This window comes from Ambystoma mexicanum, chromosome 2q (genome assembly GCF_040938575.1).
Source record: "Ambystoma mexicanum isolate Mex_15411 chromosome 2q, UKY_AmexF1_1, whole genome shotgun sequence".
NCBI classification, from domain to species: Eukaryota; Metazoa; Chordata; class Amphibia; order Caudata; family Ambystomatidae; genus Ambystoma; species Ambystoma mexicanum.
Genome location: NC_090924.1, coordinates 331,864,440 through 331,885,054, shown reverse-complemented (window position 1 = coordinate 331,885,054; position 20,615 = coordinate 331,864,440). Strand labels below are relative to the sequence as shown.

Here is a 20,615-nt window from a genome sequence, read left to right as displayed (position 1 = left end):
ACACTGTTTCCTTACAACGCTCACACGCCAGTGATCAAGTCATTTCTTCCCGCTGTTGGGAGGAAAAAATCTTCAAATTTTGCAAAGAACCAAATACTTAGGAAAGCAGAGAATAAAATAAGGTTGTTTGCAGCAGGATTGTGTAAATAAATTGCCTGTTCCAAGGTTGAGCTCTCACAGAAAAATGTGAAGCAATGACGATGCCAGAGTGCAGTGCGTTTTTACCATGATCGGCTATATGGCTTCCATATGTGGCAACTGCTTTGTCATCATGTTGGCTTTGTAGTTCTGAGGAGAGCTCATTTGTGATTGGCAGAGCTGCCTCCGTGATGGCATGTGGCTGATCTGTGTTCATGTTCCATAGCTCTATTGTATTTTGTCTATTTTCAACTAGTTGCACTATCCTGCTCAGCCAAGCATACACGCACATTCCTACAAATAGCACTGCTCACTGAGTGCTGCTTACTTGTTTATTGTGGTGATATGCACCTGCAGACATCATTGTTTGCGTCACCTTGTGGATGCTGCTTGGTCATCATGTCTTTGGTTGCCTTGATGGGGTTACTTAGTCACACTTTGGTTAACCTATCTCCTTCCTTTATGATACCTATCTTCTTGCCTTCCTATAGTGAGCACTGTTCTATCTCTTATTGAGTGTTCTTCGTATTAGTGGTGTCTATCTTTGTGAATGCTTCTCCTTATTTGGTTCTTGCCATGTTGGTCATATTGAGCCTGTATGCTTCCATTGAGTCTTCTATCTGGAGTCTCTCATTTCACGCCTTCCCAAATAATCCTGCACCTAGCGTCTGCTACTATTTCTACTGCACGTGACTAAGCCCCACCAGGATATTTGTGGTCCTTTGAGTAACCTTATTTCGAATGGATTGTGTCTTCCCACGTATTCCTCATCGTCAGCTCTTTTGGAATGTATTTTCGGCAGAGGGCGCTGTGCATGGATGCGGTTGACTCGATGTCCCTCGTGGGCCTCAACGCCATTGCAGGTATAAATAACATGCGCAGCGCCCCTTACTTCAGTCCAGTTTTTTTGCCTTCTTCGAACAGGATAACTGGCATTAGCGTATCAAAGACAGTATCAGTAGAGGAAGGATTGTGTCCTCCCACGTATTCCTCATCTTCAGCTCTTTTGGAATTTATTTTCAGCAGAGGGCGCTGCGCATGGATGCGGTTGACTCGATGTCCCTCGTGGGCCTCAACGTCATTGCAGGTATAAATAACATGCGCAGCGCCCGTTACTTCAGTCCAGTTTTTTTGCCTTCTTCCCACAGGATAACCGGCATTAGCGTATCAAAGACAGTATCAGTAGAGGAAGGATTGTGTCCTCCCACGTATTCCTCATCATCAGCTCTTTTGGAATTTATTTTCAGCAGAGGGTGCTGTGCATGGGTGCGGTTGACTGGATGTCCCTCGTCGGCCTCAACATCATTGCAGGTATAAATAACATGCGCAGCGCCCGTTACTTCAGTCCAGTTTTTTTGCCTTCTTCCCACAGGATAACCGGCATTAGCGTATCAAAGACAGTATCAGTAGAGGAAAGAGCGCACGGTGTAATGCACAGAAATTCTACTGTGGTGTAGGCTGCGAACAGCGATGAGGAATACGTGGGAGGAACATCCAGTCGAAAGAACGTTACCAGGGGTAAGTAACTTGTTCTTTGAAAGGATTGTGTCCTCCCACATATTACTCATCTTTTGATAGCTTCCCAAAGCAGTGTAAGGTTTGGAGGAGGGATTTACTTCAGTATCATCTTTCTGCAATAGCTGACGCTTTGAAGATTATGGCAGGCTTTCGGTTGCCTCACGAAACGGCGACATTCGAATAACATGGCCCCTTCATCGACTTCATCGACCCCGAAGACTGGGTTTAAGGAGTGCCATTATTGAGGTGACAAGATGCATAAAGGCATGAAGCTGCAGAACATCCGAAAATTACAGGTTCTCCAAAACAATGCCCTCAGAGCGGCTCTCAACATCCCTAGATCGGCACACATACCAGCCGTCAGATGCCAACAACACTGGCTGTCAGTACATGAAAGGATCATGTTCAAATCACTCACTTTAAGCCATAAATGCCTTCACCAGATGGCCACCTCCTACCTGTCGGACAACATCATAATGACTCATAGATCCAGACCTACGAGAGCAGCTTATCAACACCTACTCTCCATTCCTAGGTTCAAGCTTCAAATGGTTGAGGTAGGAGCTTCCCCGCTTTGGCTAGCAAACTGTGGAACTCTCTGCCGCCCCAACTATGAGCTCAGGAATCAGTCTGGATCTTTCTGAAAAAACTCAAAACACATCTATTCACTCTAAGCCCTAAGAACTAAGCACTCTTACCTGAATAACATTTCCGATATCGTCCTCCCTCCTTCTATCTGCACTCATTGTAAGTAACCTTGCTGTTGTTTCTCGTGCTCTATGTATTTCTTCTATACCAGTTTATGTAACTCATGTAACTGCCACATCACGTCTATCTCTGTACCTGCTTGTGTAACTCATGTAACTGCCACATCATCTAAGAAAGTGCCCTGATGCATCCGGTCTTGAAGCGCTATATAAGCTTCAAAATAAATAAATAAATACGATTTCGATAACATTGGGTCCCTCCGTAGTGTCTTGGTGTCGAGCACAGGACGGCGGACTGCGGGTCATGCCAGTCAATGACAGGTAAAGCGTTGAAGGAGCGCAAGGGGAGGTTGGAAGCGGGTAGGCCCCCCATGAAATCCCCTTTGATGACACCATCGAAAAGGCGCTTGTCAGACGAGTCAAGAGGCGACTCCACGGAAGAATAGGTGTAAGAAACGCTCTAATTCCCAAAGATGAAAAAGGCACCATGGATCTCCTTCCTCATCCCCTGAATCCTCGCTGGAATGGAAAATAGCCTACCCAGGTAAATCAGCGACTCCAGCCGAATGGGAGGTCTTTCCTGTTGCGCCATCAAAAGCTGACAAGGAGAAGTCCAAAGGCCAAAGCCAACAAGGAGAAGTACAAGGCCAAATTTTGTGTGCCCTCACGCCCGGGAGAGAAACCTTCGGCCCCTCGAGAACCTTCGAGGTCTCGACTTGATGACCGGACCAGTCCTCCTCTGTCGAAGACCCCATCGAGTCAGGGGTCGAGTCCTTCGAGGACTCCATCGATGCCCATAGCGTCGAAGCCTGTGATGCCACAGGTGTCGAAGACGTTAACGCCAACAGCATTGAAACCTTCGATTCCCTAGAAGGAAATAGAAAAAAAAACTTCAAGGCACTCCCTTAAAAGGATTTCTTTAAGTCCTTATTGTCCATATTTGAAGAACATGAGCCATCCGACCAGAATACATGGCCCTTCGGGCTTGAGTATGAAACACCTATTGTTCCTAAGGCCCTTATTTCGGAGGAATCTAGAATGAAGGACCTCTATGAAAATTTACAGACAGCAAGTGGCATTGATACATCGCCAGAGTTGGAATTTGGCACACCAGACCCAGCAGAACATGCAGATGCTTCGTATAGACAGTTAATGTCTAGAGTGATTGAATTTTTAGGATGGGGCCATGTCTGGCCAAGCAACGTCTGCTTCACCCGCCTCAAAATCTCTCTGAGACCTTAACCCACAAAACCCTGGTGGGAGGCATACTCACTCAGCATCTGCAAGAATGGCGAGGCATTACTTCAGATGCGTGGGCTTTGCAAACAGTAGCCCAGGGTTACTGCCTCCCCTTTTTAAGAAGGCCATGGGATAATCCCCCGGGGAGCCACTCTTTCAAAGTTCCGGATCCATTCCTTTTGCATGAAATGTTGAGCATTCTAGAGAAAGGTGCTATAGAAACAGTACATGTGACGGAAAGGAACAAAGAGTGGTATTCTCCCTATTTCCTAATCCCCAAGAAGGACAGTGGATTGAGGCCCATCTTGGACCTGAGATGCTTGAACAAGTTCCTCAGGAAGGACAATTTCAAGATGGTCACCCTTTCACAGATCCTTTAGGCCCTCCAGCTTCAGGATTGGATGGTGTCATTGAACCTTCAGAATGCTTACTTTCATGTTCCTATCCATCACAAGCACAGAAATTACCTGAGATTCGCAGTTGGCGGTTCTCATTATCAGTTTTGAGTTCTTTACCATTTTGACTGACTTCCGCCCGAGGGTTTTCGCTAAGTTGATGGCAGTGGTGGCAGCAGGTCTCAGGAGAGGGGGGGATTCATGTCTACCCCTACCTTTATGATTGGCTGATCAGGGCCTATTCTCCCGAACAGGTCCTGGAACATCTCAGCATAACCTGCCACTATTTCTACAGACTGGGCTTCTCCCTCAATTTCAAGAAGTCCCACATGGTACAATCTAAAAGGCTTCTAGTTCATCAGCAGTCCTGGATGCATCCTTCGGAAAAGGCTTGCCACCCGAGGTGAGGGCTCAACACATTCTGCAAATGGGCACCGAATTCCAGAGTGCCCAGCGTCTTCCGGCCTTCAATTTTTTGAGGCTGTTAGCCTCATGGCATCCTGCATTTTCCGGGTACCAGAGGCTCGCCTGAGAATGAGATCTGGCCTATGGGCTCTCAGAACACAGTGGTCTCAGTTCTCGGGCAAGATGTCAGATCTGGTTCAGGTTCAGAGTAGGGTCAGACAGGATCTCCTGTGGTGGGCCTCCAAGGACAACATTCTGAAGGGAGAACATTTTTGGAAACCATGGCAGGAGATAACAGTAGTTACAGACGCCTCACTCACAGGGTTGGGAGCCCACTCCAATGATCTGACAGTCAGTGGTTGCTGGTCTCCATCGGAGTCCAAACTACACATCAACCTTTTGGAGCTGAGGGCAATCAGACTAGCGCTGAAGGCCTCTCTGCCCTCTGTACGGGAAAAGAAAACAGTGGCCAGGTACTACCTCAACAAGAGAGGAGGTGTAGGGTCACTACCACTGTGCAGAGAGGCAATGCAGCTCTGGTTCTGGGCAATTCAAGAAGGAATCTCCCTACCGGATGTTCACCTGGCTGTAGAGGAGAAAAAGGCGGTAAATGCTCTGAGCAGGCAGAGCACAGTCTCCCACGAGTGGGAACTAGCTCAGGAAGTCCTTCAAGAGATCTTCATTCTTTGGGGAACCCTTCGAGTAGACCTGTCTGCGACCAGTGTCAACCGGAAATGCAAACTGTTCTGCTCCAGGGAATTCCCCGCAAAAGGAGCTCTAGGAACGTGTTCGTAGTGGACTGGTAGTTTCCACTCCTGTATGTGTTTCCTCCAGTCCCCATCATTCCTCAAGTAATCAGGAGATTGAGAAAGTTCAGGAAATCCATAATCCTAATAGTTCCGGTTTGGGCCAGGAGGATGTGGTGCCCAGACCTTCTGGACATGTCCATCTGCCCTCCAATGCGTCTTTCACAAAGAGAGGAACTTCTCTCACGAGAGGAGCGTCAGGTTCTCCATCCAGAGGTCAAGGCACTCAACCTTCACGCATGGGTTCTGAGAGGTTGAGATATAAGGATTGGGACCTCCCGGAAGACGTAATGGAGATTTTGCTTTTGGCCAGAAGGCCAGCAACAAAGTCTCTGTATCGCTGCCATTGGAATAGGTTTTGCAGCTGGTGCAGGGATAGAAATGTGGATTCTTTGTAGTGCAACACACCTTTGGTTTTTCTTTTTGCATTTAGCTAATCTGGGCTCTAGATTGGAACCATCAAGGGGTATGATTTCAATCTTCAAGCGCACGTTGGAAGATATCATATTTCAAGATTGCACTTATTCAATTTCTAAAAAGGCTTACACATGTGTTCACTTCAGTCCCATTCCTGGTCCCAGTTTGGGATTTAAATCTAGTACTGACATTTGTTATGTGCGCGCCTTTTCATTGGTTTCATTCATGTCTATTGAGACTACTGACTTTTAAGACCATCTTATTAGTGGCTTTGACATCAGCCCACAGGGTGAGCGAGTTACCAAGCCTTATCGAGTAAACCTCCATTTACAACTTTTTATAAGGACATAGTTGTCCTGTGGGTTAAACTGACTTTTCTTCCGAAGATAGTATCAGACTTTCACATCTCTCAAAAGATTGTTCTGCCAACATTTTATCCACCTACACATCCAAGGAAGGAGGTAGAAAGGCTACACAGGCGAGACCCTAAAAGGGCACTTAATTTTTACATATAACAAATGGCTATAATAAGACAAGATGAGCAACCTTTTTTGGGGTACACTAGACACAAATTGAGTCTGGTGATCACTAAGCAAACATTATCCAGATGGATAATCCTATGCATCACAGAATGTTGCAGGCTTGCAGGAAAGGATCGCCGAGAAAGCATGAGGACTCACTCCCTCCACAAGGGGCATCGCTATCGGTCTTCTGCCTTGCAAAGAGGGGTGCTGATTAATTACGTTTGTGCGGCACCCACCTGGTCTACCATACATACCTTCACAAACCACTACTGCCTGGACTCTGCTTCAGGCCAGGAAGGAGGATTTGAAAAGGCGGTTCTACATTTATGCATGACAAAACCTGAGAATGAAATTTATAATAGGAACATTCTTGCTCCCTCCTCCAAACCTTACACTCCTTTGTTAGTCTATCTAAAGATGAGAATATGTGGGAGGACACAATCCAATCGAAGAACAAGTTACTTACCCCTGGTAATGTTCTTTCGACTGGATGTTCCTCCCACGCATTCCTCATCGCCCCTCCCAGCCTACCCGACAGTAGAATGTTCATGCATTACACCATGCGCTCCTTCATTGTCTGATACTGTCTTTGACACACTAATGCCGGTAATCCTGTGGGAAGAAGGCAAAAAAACTGACCTGAAGCAACGGGTACTGTTCATGTTATTTATACCTCCAATGACGTCGACCTCGAGGTGGTGGCCCTTCTGGGCCCTCTAGTCGACAGCATCCACGCACAGTGCCCTCTACCAAATTCTTTTTCTGAAGCAGCTGAAGTTTGAAGGGAAGATATCTAAAGATGGGAATACATGGGAGGAACAACCAGTCGAAAGAACGTTACCAGGGGTAAGTAACGTGTTTGTCTATTTTTTCTTCTCCTTTTCTACTCCTCATTCTGCAGACTCCTGACCCCCTGGATATTACTGCATAAAATATTCTATTTTGTGGCATAAATAAAATTATTTCTGAGATGCACATTTGTATTTTTACAGTGTGTTATCGAATCACTGTTACATCTTTTTCCTCCATCTTGCACTCATTTTCAGCCTTCAAGAAGGACGTGAGAGCAAGGTGCAGTAGCAACAAATTCAGAGTGAGAGATAGGGAGTGGTGAGAGTAAGTGTGTGAGAGCGAGTTTGAGAGGCGGGCACATTTGTGATAGCAAAGGCATAGGTTTGAGGGAGTAAGGGTGGTAGAGTGTGCCTATGAAGGTGCAAAAGCAAAGTATAAAAGGTGCGAGATAGAAGATGCAGGTATATAAGATGGCGTGAGAGTGTGTACGGGTGCTTATGATGCAACAGAGAACAATGGTGTGTGTGTTTTTGCCAGAGCAAGGTTGTGGGAGTGATGGAACAAGCGTGAAAGGGAAATAAAGTAAGAGTGTGTGAGAATGTGAGAGAAAGATAGAAGGTCTGAGAGTGTGAGAGAATTGGTGATGGAGTGTGTGGGAGAGAAAGGCAGTATTAGGAAGTGAAGAAGCATTGTAAACAGGGAGACATAACAAAGCTGAAACTGACGTCTGAGAGAGCGGATCTTCAGGAAGATGAATCATTGAGGGGAGAACATCATATGTAATTGCTTATGATAATAAGGGCAGCTGGTATCTATGTGTCTCTTATTGCGAAAGTCTAAAAGCCTGTTTCCTCTTGCAGTACAAATGATTCAGGTTAATGGCACGTCTGCCATCATCTACCAGTTTCTGTTACACAAAGCAAACCAGTTACATATCCTTTCAATACTTGTAGTAGGCACAAAACCAAGGCCATGCTACTTTCCTCCAAAATCTAACATATGCTTCTTTCTTTCAGGATACGAAGAGGAAGAGGGATCGGCCACTCATGATGATTTCACTTCACAGCCACCAATATTACAGAATACCAGTGATTGGAACTTCATTGACTGCTCCAATGGCATGTTTTGGTGCCCTTCCACCAATACGTGTGTTGCCCTGAACAGTGACTGTAGCCCAGAAGAGAGGACTACTGATTACAACTCAAGTGTTCGCTCAGAGAATGGAAGTCTTCCTTGCTACTCCGTTGTTAAGGAATGGTTCTTCCTAGTACCTTCTGGCAAGTCAACTCGATACTTGGTGAGTGCCACACTTTCTGTTCTAGGGGCAACATTTCAAATTGTAAACTAGCAGACAGGCCTAAAAGTCACTTGCTTCTTGGCTTGAAGGCCAGTTCTTTACATGTACACAGCACATCATTCCTTTCTGGTGGGCTGTGTGTAAGAGGCATAGGCTTTGCACAGATACACGGGTCCAAATGACCTATAAATGTAGAAGTCTATGATGTGCAGAAAGCTGTGCTAAATTTAAAATGAGCACTCCATTGTTTCTTGGATATGCCATTCCCTTAATTCACTGAAAAATATTAGCAGAAGAGTCATTGTGGTTGCAGTGCAACACATAAAAACACAAAAATTCACCAGTAATGGCTCCTCAAAGAAACAATGGGCCTCATTACAAGCCTGCCGGTCCAGAAAAGACGGTGGCGATAAACCCGCCACCACCGTTGTCTCCGGACCGGCAGACTACAAGTTCTGCAGGCGGGTGGTGTCACTCCCGCCAGGTCTGACCTGGCGGGAGTAACGCCACCCACCTGCAGACAGAAATGGAAACACCAGCACCGTTATTTACGGTGCCAGTGTTTCCATTGTCCCGATGGAGTCCTATGGGACTCCATGGGAATGGGGATTAATGAAATTACGCCTACGGAATTACCGGGTCACCGGGGTTGTAATGCCCTGGTGATTCCGGCACTCACAGAGGCGGTAATTCATTCCGGGTCCAGCGGCAGCCTGCCGGTTTTTCCGGCACGGCTACCGCCGGACTCGTAATGAGGCCCAATATCTCAGTCATAACCACAAAACACATTGAACTAAAGCTTTTCAGTGAATTTCTAAGGTTTTTACTACAACAGGTTAACAACAGCTGTTATGTTTTTTGAGGTTTTACTTCCCTTGAAAAAGTCATATCAGGTTCAAAAACAGCAAAAGGAAAGGGGGGGGGCATAAAAACTATGGATGGGGATTTGCAAAAAGAGAAATCTTTCCTAACAACGCATAAAGAAATTCAATAGCTGCCAGGTCACCAACGCTAGACAGAAGCATTTCCCAACACAATATAGGCCAGTATTCTGGCAGTGTTAGAAGACATTTTCATGCTGGCTGTGTCAAGCTGAAAACGCCATAATTTTAACAAAACATGCATCAATATATGCCAGTGTTCACACAAAATAACGCTCATGTTTGCTTGTCCATAATGACTTTGTAGCAAAGCATATCCATGCTGGCTGCGCCATATACCAGTATCCCCACAATGTAAGATACCCATGATCACCTTCACCTTAGTCAGTCAGAAATGCCATGTAAGAAAACATTACCATGTTAGTTCTGCCTATATGTGCCATTATCCCCATGTAAAAACACCCTAATGTTAGCTTTTTCCATAGAGCTAATAACAACACTGTAAGAAAACATAACCATGCTGGCTATGCCAATAAAGGGCTTTATACCTATATAACACACGCATGTTTGCTTTGCCTATATTGCCAGTAATGGAATGTAAGAAAACATTCACATGCTGGCTGCACCATTATGTCCCATTGTCTCCACAAAAGAACACCCACTTGTTTACTTTGCCAATGTAACTAGTAAGGCCATTGTAAAAAAAACACATCTGTGCCAGCTGCACCAGTATGTGCCAGTATTCCACATGTGATGTTAATGAATCAGTGGCTGTTAGGAGTGTGTTTCAAAGCCACTACCTACGGTAGGGCTTGGGACAGCCAAGCTAGTGTTAGGAACTGTTTTCTTGTTATCGCTTTCCTACCATAGACTTCAATGGGGAACTCTTTCTTTTTACTATTGTTTGCTTTCTGACCTGCCGTTCTGAAGGTAAGTAAAGCCCTCAGCTTTACTTCCATTGCTTTCTGCTCACTCTTATGGGGAAACTGATCAGTCCCTAAGAATATCGTTCTCCCTTATGGAATTTCTTGTATTTTGAAATCTGCACACATCAGACTGAAGTGTGGTTAGGATACTTAGTAGCCTAATAACTTTTTTGCTACTGTGTTTTTAACTTTGTACTCTTTCACTAATGCATTTTATTGCATAATGCTATAAAAAGTACGATATACTCTAAAATGGTTGTGCCACAAGATTTTTGCTTGTCCTTTGTCCATTTTGTACTTTGGCCTTCTTATTGCCCTCTCGCTTCAGAATGGCCATATATGAAAAGCCCTTTCCCGGGCAAAGTGTGGGGGCTTAGACTGTCTGGTCCCAATCCACATCCGAGCCACAGAGTGTCTGTTGCTGGGCAGATTGTTTGGCCCATGGCTGACCATGATTGGACAGTCCTGCCAGTTTGAATCCTTACCATTGGTGGACCTGTTGGCGACTCCAGACCGAATCCTGGATAAAAGGAGGACCCATGCAGACATTCGATTGATCATCGTTGGAGCCAAGACCTCTACAAAGAAATGCAGGCCACTGAAGACCTGTGGACGACCATTGCAGCTGACCAGCATCACCTTCAACCCAATCTCAGCAAAGCCCCTTGCTCCTCTGTCCTGATCTCAAGAAGACTCTCATAGGTGCTTCGACCTATAGAACAACCTCTCCTGACCCTTTGGAAGTGTCCCTGGACCACCCGATGGACTAACCAGCTCTCTCCTGGGCTACCTCCCTGCAGATGTCGCTTTTCCAAGTGCATTCTTGGAACTTGGGATCTTCAACTTGTACTACAAGACGTCTGTCCCTGCAGTTTCAGCCTTCTACACCGAAGAGAAGCAGTGTTGGGTATGCTCCATTCTCCATCCAACGAAGATCTCCTTTCGCCGCCTGATCGTAGTGACTACCGCTGAATCGTGCATGCTTTGTGTCCAGGTGGTCTATTGAATTTGCCTGTCCTGTGGAGGACTACATCCCATCTTGCCAAAGGTGACCAGCTCTCTAGTCTTCAGAATCAAATCACTGAACTGTGTACTGCCCGGATGCAACTCCAACTCTGAAATTGACCTCTGCATCTGCTGCCCCTGGACCTTCCTCGACTAGACACATCGTAGAAGTAAGTTGGCACAAACAGATTCAGGAATGTCTGCAGTGGTCCCTGGAAAAATTGGAGTAAGAGAGGTAAATTTTATTACCCATTCCTGAACCCCTCCCGCCATAGGGTTGCATGGGTGTGAAGACCTCACCACACCATATCTCTCCCTTGCCTAACTAAGATCAGTGGTTGTCTGGCTAAGTATCCCCACCTGGACCTTCCTTAGAGCAGTGGGGCTGAGAGAGAAAGCTTTCAGAACTTTACTTGCGTTTGAAACTCTTAGCTGCAGCCTGTGGTTTGTACGGTCACTATTGTCGAAATCTAATAATAAAAATCCACCTGAATAGTGTGTTTTGTTGAACTGGTGACATTTCCTATCAGGGCTGTACTTGATAATTGATAGGGACCCTATCTTAAGTCCTCCTGTGGATGTCCCACCTAAATTACTTATCTGTGCATACTGTTACTGAAATTAACTGTTTCTCGCTTACTTTACTACTCACAATTATTTATTTAAAGTTTTGCTTCTAACTCTGCTACAATTGCATAACTGGTTCTGAAAAGTAAAGTGTTAGTGTTCTGTTAGCAGAGCCCCCAAACAGGAATGTAAATATGTGTTTGATAATCATTTGGTAATAATACTTACATGACGTTTTCATTTGCTTAGAGTGTATCTTAAAGGCCTTATAAATAATTGTATATTTGTGTACTCTTCTGTCTAATAGAAATTATTGGCGTGCTCTGCTTGTGTGTCTCATTGTTGCCCTAGACCACTCTCATACACCTCCTGAATAATTGCCTTACTCTTCTGCTACTCTACCCTTACTGGCTATGGATAGACATCAAGGGGCCTCATTATAAGTTTGCCGGTCCGGTAACTACGGTACCGGTAAGCTTGCCGGTACCGTAGTTCACAGACCGGCAAACTACAAGTTCTGTGGGCGGGTGCCTTCCCGCAGACCATGTCGGATGCACCGGCACCATTCACAAATAGTGCCGGTGCATCTGGGCTCCCCTATCGGGCTCAATGGGAATGGGGGCATTTTTTACCAGCACCCGCAAATGGGTAACTACCGGGTCCGGCGGGGCCGTAAATGACCCGGTAAATTGCCCATTTGCGGGTGCCGGTAAAAAAATGATATCGGCAGCAGCCATGCCGGTTGTATCGGCACGGCTACCGCCAGGGTCATAATGACCCCCAAAGTCTTTCCTGTTTAGTTTAATAGGTTGCCCTCTCAGAATCCACCCCGATGGTTGATTCTGAAAATGCATCTTAACATAAGATTTTTCACAGCCCCAATTGAGCAAACCAAACGTAAAAAATGTTGACCAAGCAGCAGGGCTAAGAAGAATGGCACTATTGTATAGTACAGTTAACACTAAGCAGACTTAAAAGGAAAAGACCCACACAGGTAAGTTATACAAATACTTTAGTAAATATATGCAACTCACAGTTGAGTAACCCACTATGGGTTACACACTGCTTTAGAATCACAAGCAGTTAGTCATACAATAAATGCTTTCACTAAAGTAGGTAGAAGAGAATGAAGTCCAGTCCTAACCTTTACCAAGTCGCTGATCGTCTTTTGTGTGTTACAAAACGTGAGTTGCTAGTAGGGCCCCTCAGTTAGTGCAGGTAAAGTACTGAAGTTCAGTCACGCCACAGCAAATGCACACATGTGAAACAGGGACTTAAATATCTTAAGTCAAGTACCAGCAGATGGATGAGCAGCTATCACCCCTGGGGTTCACACTGGCCTCCTCTTGCCTTCCTGTACTGACTGTCAGCTACTGTTGTTCTCTGTCAACCCCCACCCATGTTATTCTACTCTCCTCTCCTCTCCTCTTGCTTTTGCTTTACACCTCCTGCTGATGAATCCCCATGTTCTCCTTATTGCCTCCTTTTACCTCCTCTTGAAGTTTCCCCACTTCCTCCTTATACCTCCTGTTGATGTTAACGGACCTCCCCCTTACTTCCTCTTCCGTCCCACCCCCTTTCCTCCATACGTATGAGTGTCCGTCTTATGGGACTGCACCGTACACTTTTGGCATTGCACAAAATTAATTTCAGGAGGCACAGATGCGTGGTGTGGCCAGCCCCACCGACTCTGCCGACGGGCAACACCCGTCAGTCATTTTTTCAACATCGACGGGACTGGACGCTTTGCATAGTGCACAATGTTTTAATGGGCAACTATTTCCCTAGGCCATTTTTTAAGGATTATCAATTGTTTACTTCGCCCCCGGAAACTTCAATGGGTCATTTATGACAGGCGTGAAAGGTTTTACAGCCTGCGGTTCATGCAGCAGGCCATTCCCAGCGGCAGATTCCAATTCATGCTGCCTGGCGTGTCTAGGCCCTGGACCCAGGTGGGAGGCCTGTTCTTCTTGTCATGCACTTTCACAGAGGGCTCTTCAGCAAAGATGGAGGGAAGTATTCAATGCGTCACCTCTCGGTTCATTAAAGGAGTTCGTGCTTCGAGGCCAAGTTGGCTTCTACCAGTGTCATGAGCACCGAGGTCCCTTTGGGGACTTTGACCGGAGCTGTCTCCGAGGCTCATGTGTCTCATACCATTCAAGCACTGAGGTACTGGGTCATTGAGACCCGAGATTCCGCCTCAATGTCGAAAATCTACTGGGCCTAAATGGAAGCCTGAGGGTCATCGCCATACCGGAACAAGCTCCAAGGACTTTCTTTCTTTAAAAACTACCAGGGCTAGCCCAGAGGGTCCGACAGGACCTCAGAAAAAGCAGAGCTCTGCATTAAGCAAGACTCCCTGCGTCTCTTGCCTCAGATACAGGTTCCAAAACAAGTACAACCTGTCAAACAATGTCACTTCCTTCCAAGGAGGCAGGCCATTACATGGTCAGTGACCGACTGCCCTTAAAATGACTTCCATGGACGAGGCCAGACATATGGATTCCGCTATCATGGTTTAATGATCAGTGTTTACATTTCAGAAAATTCAGAAATTTACTCACAAGAGTCTGGACTTTTGGATCTTTCAAGATCTTCTCAGATCCCTCTTCCTTCAACTGTTAACAGGGAGGATTTTGTAAGAGTAGATTGGTCTCCTATGTCAACCTGGTCAACCTCTTACCCACATCATCCTCGTCCCTCATGTTCGGGACACCTCGTCCAGTTAGGGTACCAACCTGGCACCCTAGGCCATCCTCATCCTGGCCTCCATCTGTTTCCTCATCTTGGACTCCCTGAGATGCAGCACCTCCCACATCCTCAGAAGATTGGATTTTGTAAAAAAGTAAAAGGATCATGCACTCTGAACCAATGAAGGGTTGTTTAAAAAACTTGATAAGGGAAGTAATCCCTTAACCTATACCAACATCTCAGTCTCGGCAGCTCCAGTAACATTTACGGCTCCAGCCTCCCTGGTCCCTCTAAAGCTGCGCCTCTAGTTGTCCAGATCCATTGCAATCTACACCCATGCAGGATGTGCATCAGAGTTCAGTAACAGGGTTACAGGAACCCGCTTAAAGACCCCAATACACGAACACACACCTACATAGGTGTTGATGAGGAAGGTGAGGAGGAAGCTTTGTTACCAGCGAAGGAGATGGTAGAGGTTCCCTGTGCCAGAAAAGTCTGATTCAGAGCCTGAAGTTCTTTCAAGTATACTGTCACTAACTAAGTCTGACAGAGCTGGAATTCCTTTACAAAGGATGTGTTAGCCGAGGCCAAGTCTATCTGGAAAAATCCTCTCAGTTGGAGCTACCAGCAAGAAGATTGAGGCCTGATGCCAGTTATTACATACAGACTCCCCAAGTTTATCCTTAAATCCACAACCTTGTTCGTCAGTAGTGGCGTCAGTGACAATGTAACAAAGTCAGCGTTGACTCATTCGCTGCTCAAGGCTCCAGCCCACTCTCCAAAGAGGATAACATTTTAGAGACATATGGCAAAAAGGTATATGCGAAACGTGTCTCTTCACCTGCGACAAACTTTCTCTGACACACTGTTGTCAGCGGCTAATCACCACTTAATGTCTAGAAAGTGAAAAAATGGAAAGCGCGGACCGAGCTCGAGAGACGCGGAGCGCTGTACAGAGCATGGGTAGGCATCATTTGGACTGGCGTCGTTTAACAGGAGAAATAATTGTGTGTAGAGGTGCACTCAGTGTGTAATGAGGTTCTACTAGTGTTGATTGAACAGTAAATGATAGGTTCAAGAGAATTTAGGTGCTTCCTGTTAGATCTTGGCTACAAGATCACACTATGGTACAAAGGGAAGGTCCCTCAAAATCATCAGAGGACAAGACTTGGTGCACACTGGAGGCAATGTAATTGTCAATTAATTCAAAACATGTATACAGTTGCAGGATTTGCAAAAACTATTTTACTAATTTAACCATATAGGTGTCACACCGCGGCCGTGGAAACTCTGGACAAGATGGAGGCGGTATTGAGCCTCTCTACCGGTCCGCTTGACGTTCTAGTCGTCTTGAACCGGCAGGTATAACAGGAGACCACGCCCCCTGCAACTCGCGTTGCAACTCGCATTCGTCGGTCTTTTGACTATCGCTTTGCCGCAGTGCCTCACTTACGAGCCTTCCCTTGTATTCGCCCTGTGCCTTCTCTGGTTATCCCCGCTTATGCAGTCCCTGTTTTTCTCCTGTCCGTCCTCTTTCACGAAGTCCTCTACCCTTCGCTCTGTCTTCCCGCGGCTGTTGGTTCCCGACCTACGCTCACTTTGCAAGTGAGCTTTCCGGTTCTGTTCCTTTTAGTCTCTTCCTCGGGTCTAGTGGGCTCAGTTACCTTCCGCTGTGTTTTTTCGGAGCAGTCACATCCTCTCCGGTGTTTCACCCACCTTCGTGTGTCTCTCTCTCTCTCTCTCTCTCTCTCTCTCTCTCTCTCTCTCTCTCTCTCTCTCTCTCTCGTGCTCCCTCCTGCTGTTTATCTTCATCTTTTCATATTTCTTCCAGAATTCTATTGTGGCTATCCTTGCTTCTTTAGCCTCCGGATTCCTTTTCCACTTGCCTCCCGAAAGGAATAGTTCCTTGCTTCCCGTGAGCTGCTGAACCCCTATCTCTCACAGAGTCTCGCTTGGAGTGAATCCTTACCCAGGAAGATTAGGCCTTCGTTTTGCTTGCTCTTTCACCTGCTGCGGAACCACACCAGCCTCTCCAGTCTTCACACCGGATCGGCCAAAACCATCGACTATCACACAGGGTTTTTTCTGCCATATCAGGCTTTTTCCCTGTTTTTGAGGAACGGACTCCCCTGGGTTCACCTGGCTGCCAGATCCATAGGCGGGCAAGGTGGCCTCGGGGGGAGACCGTCCCTATCTCTTCGAACGTAAGAAGGGAAGAAGGACTATCCAGTCAAGCGACGAAAGAAAGAGTCTCCAGAAGGATAGAAGAAGGAGACCGAGGTCATCTAACCCCACTGAAGATCCAGGTGAGGAGTCTCAGGGGGAAGGAACTTCCGCACACTCTGACAGATTGCAACGCCACACAACCGGCATGGCCTCCTTGGAACAATACCAGGAGATGGTGACTGCTATCCAGGGCTTTCAGGCCGAGGTTCAGAATCTCTGAACCGAGAACGCTAACCTACGCCAACAAGTAGCGACACGAGAAGAATCCCGAGGCGATCTACCTCCCCTGACTTTTTCCTTTGGGAAGTATGACGGCAATCCGAAACACCTAAAGGAATTCCTGAATGCCTGTATGGTTTATTTCACGTTTCGACCAAGGGCATACGAACTGGATAGAGCTAAGGTAGGGTTTCTTGTTTCCAACCTTGCTGGCAATGCATTGGCTTGGGCAACTCCACTGATAGCACTCGCAGATCCTGCCATAACGGACTACTCTCAGTTCACTCAATTACTGCGTTCTAGATTTGAGAGACCAGAGGTCCAGTATTCTTCCTATGAAGCCCTTCTGGATCTCCGTCAAGGCAATCAAGATGTACAGACTTACGCTTCTACTTTTACCAAATTGGCCACGGACTCAGGATGGCCAGACTCAGCCCAGCAGACCCTTTTCCGTCGAGGCTTACATGATGAGCTCAAGGATGAGCTAGCCAGGATGACGCGTCCTACCTCCTTTCAAGAGTTGGTTACGTTATCCCTGCAATTGGAGTACAGACTGCAGGAACGAAGGTCAGAAAGGAGGAGATTCAGACTTCATCCCTCAGGAGGGATTCCCACTGCAAGTTCTTCTAACCGACCACAACAGGAAGAGCCTATGCAGATAGGGACAACCCGAGGCCCTTTGACCCCCGAGGAACGCAAGAGACGCAGGGACCTGGGTCTCTGCATGTACTGCGGATCTTCGAAACATTTGCTCCGGAATTGTCCAGAAGTACCCCCGAGACGCCCGGGAAACGCGCCTCCCCGGTCTTGAGCAGGGAAAGGAACCGGGCAGAATCGAAGAATCCCTGCAATTCCACTCACCAGGACCCTTCTGCGGATAACAACAGCCTTATGGTGTTTTCCGTGCGCCTTACATTTGAATCCTCTCCATCCGTTGAAGTCTTAGCAATGCTGGATTGTGGTGCGGCCGGAAACTTTATTGATATCCAGTGGGCTCAAGAACAAGGCATACCCCTGCGTCGGAAGGCCTGTCCTTTACCGGTAGAAGGGGTAGATGGAGCTCCCCTTTCCTCCGGTCCCATCATTAAGGAGACAGTTCCGGCTAACATGTCCTTGTCTCAACACCAAGAACAGATAGTCTTTGATGTTATAAGAGCAGCTCATTTCCCGATCATCCTGGGCATACCCTGGCTACGTAAACATAATCCCAGGATTGATTGGTCTGCGAATACCGTCTGTTTTTTGTCATCGTACTGCTCGAAGGTGTGTCTACCACAACCCCCTCCTTTGATGAGGAAGGGGATAGCACTTTCGACTTTCCCGACAGTGGTCCAAACGATTCCACCGCGTTATCAGGAGTATGCTGAAATCTTTGAAGACAGACTACCTCGTACTCTACCCCCACATCGAGCCGAGGACTGCGGTATCGATCTAAAGCCTGAGGCATCCGTTCCTTTTGGTCGTATGTATCCAATGTCACTTCCGGAAAGAAGAGCATTGAAAGAGTACTTGGATGCCAATCTGCAAAACGGGTTGATACGAGAATCCCATTCTCCGGCAGGGGCCTCAATGTTCTTCATTCCAAAAAAAGGTACTACGGAATTAAGACCGTGTATAGACTACCGTGGGTTGAACAGCCTGACTATCAGGGACAGGTACCCTATGCCCCTAATAAAGGAGGTACTTGAAGCAGTGGAAGGAGCCTCAATCTTTACAAAGTTAGACCTACGAGGAGCCTATCATTTGTTGAGAATAAAGGAGGGAGATGAGTGGAAAACGGCGTTTAGAACTCCCCTGGGACACTTTGAGTATAGGGTAATGCCCTTCGGACTAGTGAATGCTCCTGCCGTGTTCCAACGTTTTGTAGATAAGATCTTCTCAGATATGCTATATATCTCTGTGGTGGTCTACTTAGACGATATATTGATCTTCTCTTCCTCCCTCTCTGAGCATCGAAGGCACGTCACGCAAGTCCTTCAAAGGTTGAGAGAACATCAACTGCTAGTTAAACCCGATAAATGTGTGTTTGAAGCCTCCGCAGTATCCTATTTGGGGTTCATTCTTTCTAAGGAGGGGGTACAGATGGATTCGGAGAAGGTTAAGGCAGTTCTTCAATGGCCCACTCCCAGGAATCCCAAGGATATACAGAGATTTCTGGGACTGTCTAACTTTTACAGAAGATTCATTCCTAGCTTCTCGGATATAGTTCTACCAATCACCCGTTTGCTTAAGAAGGGTCAGAAGTTCGAATGGGATAAGGAGGCGGATCAGGCCTTTCTACTACTTAAAAAGACATTCACTACCGCCCCTATCCTAGTGCAACCAAATCAGTCTCTTCCTTTCGTGGTGGAGACGGATGCTTCCGGAGGTGCCATTGGAGCTGCTCTCCTACAATCAGACCAAGATGGAGCAGAACATCCGGTAGCATACTATTCTAGAACTCTTACACCTAGTGAGAGGAACTACTCTGTGCTGGAACGAGAATTACTGGCGATTCGTCAAGCATGTATTGAATGGAGGCATTTACTGCAGGGGGCGGCCCATCCATTTCTGGTTCGCACAGACCACCGGAATCTTAAGGTTTTGCAACAGATGGAATGCCGCAATTCTCGTCACGCCCGATGGGCGTATTTCTTTTCCCAGTTTGACTTTGAGATAACCTACCTTCCAGGAAAGGAGAATGCCCTAGCGGACGCTCTGTCCCGCAGCCTGGAGCCCGAAGAAGAACAGGGTCTGGGTGAGATGCTCTCTGGTAAGAGAATCCTAGGAATGGTCAACTCCTTCATACAAGAAGTGGAGCGCTCGACTAGTCTCTCTGAAGTCTCTCCCGACCATATGACCCTCATGGAAAAGAGGGGGAAGCTATACTTTCATCGAGGATCACTGTATTTATCATCTGAGAAACTCCAGACACAAGCCTTATACTGGTGCCATGACCTTCCTTCGGCAGGACACAAGGGCCATGGGGCGACACTACATCTGATGTCCAGATATTTCTGGTGGCCGACTATGGACCAGGACGTCAGAACATATGTGATGGCTTGTCCGGTATGTGCGACTAATAAACCCAGTACTCATCGGCCCATGGGATTACTCCAACAAGAGCCTCTACCCTCACAACCCTGGGAACACATTTCCACTGATTTCATCGTGGATCTCCCTCTCTCTATGGGATCCACAGCAATCATGGTTACGGTGGATACATTGAGCAAGATGGCTCACTTCTCTCCCTTGTCTGGCTTGCCTTCTGCATCCGAAACCGCCGAAGTGTTTCTGAAAGAAATAGTAAGATTGCATGGTCTACCTCGAACCATAGTTTCAGATAGGGGGTCCCAATTTACGTCCCGCTTCTGGTCAGCCTTATGTAGTACGTTGGGTATAAAGAGAGCCCTATCCTCTGGTTATCATCCCCAAAGCAACGGACAAACAGAACGCCTAAATTCCACTCTCGAACAATATCTCCGTTGTTTTTGTCATCAAGAACAGGATAAGTGGAAGTCCTTTCTAACTTTAGCAGAATTTACTTATAACAACACCAAACATTCGGCAACTGGCTTCAGCCCCTTCTACTTCACCTACGGGTATCATCCAAGGCATATACCTCTCTTTGGGGTTCCTCCAACTTCAGTCCCTTCGGTAGACCAGCGCCTGTTTGATCTTCGATCCATCCAGAAGGAAGCGGCTCAGAAGCTGGAGGCGAGTAGGATTCGATACAAGAAGTATGCTGATAAGAAGAGATCTCCTAACCCCAAATGGGAAGTGGGGACTAAGGTCTGGTTGTCAACCAAATATCTCCCACGGTGGGTTCATCCTGGTAAATTCTCAGCCCGCTTTATAGGCCCATTTCCCATATTATCTCAAG

General features: G+C 46.7%; 1 protein-coding gene across 1 annotated transcript in view; it reads left to right on the top strand.

The window, feature by feature from the left end:
- PKD1 (polycystin 1, transient receptor potential channel interacting) overlaps positions 1-20,615 on the top strand; it is a 1,742,473-nt gene that overhangs the window by 402,598 nt on the left and 1,319,260 nt on the right. Inside the window, exon 10 of the mRNA XM_069647332.1 lies at positions 7,958-8,238. Coding sequence (XP_069503433.1) covers positions 7,958-8,238 — 281 coding nt within the window. The remainder of the gene's footprint in view (positions 1-7,957; positions 8,239-20,615) is intronic.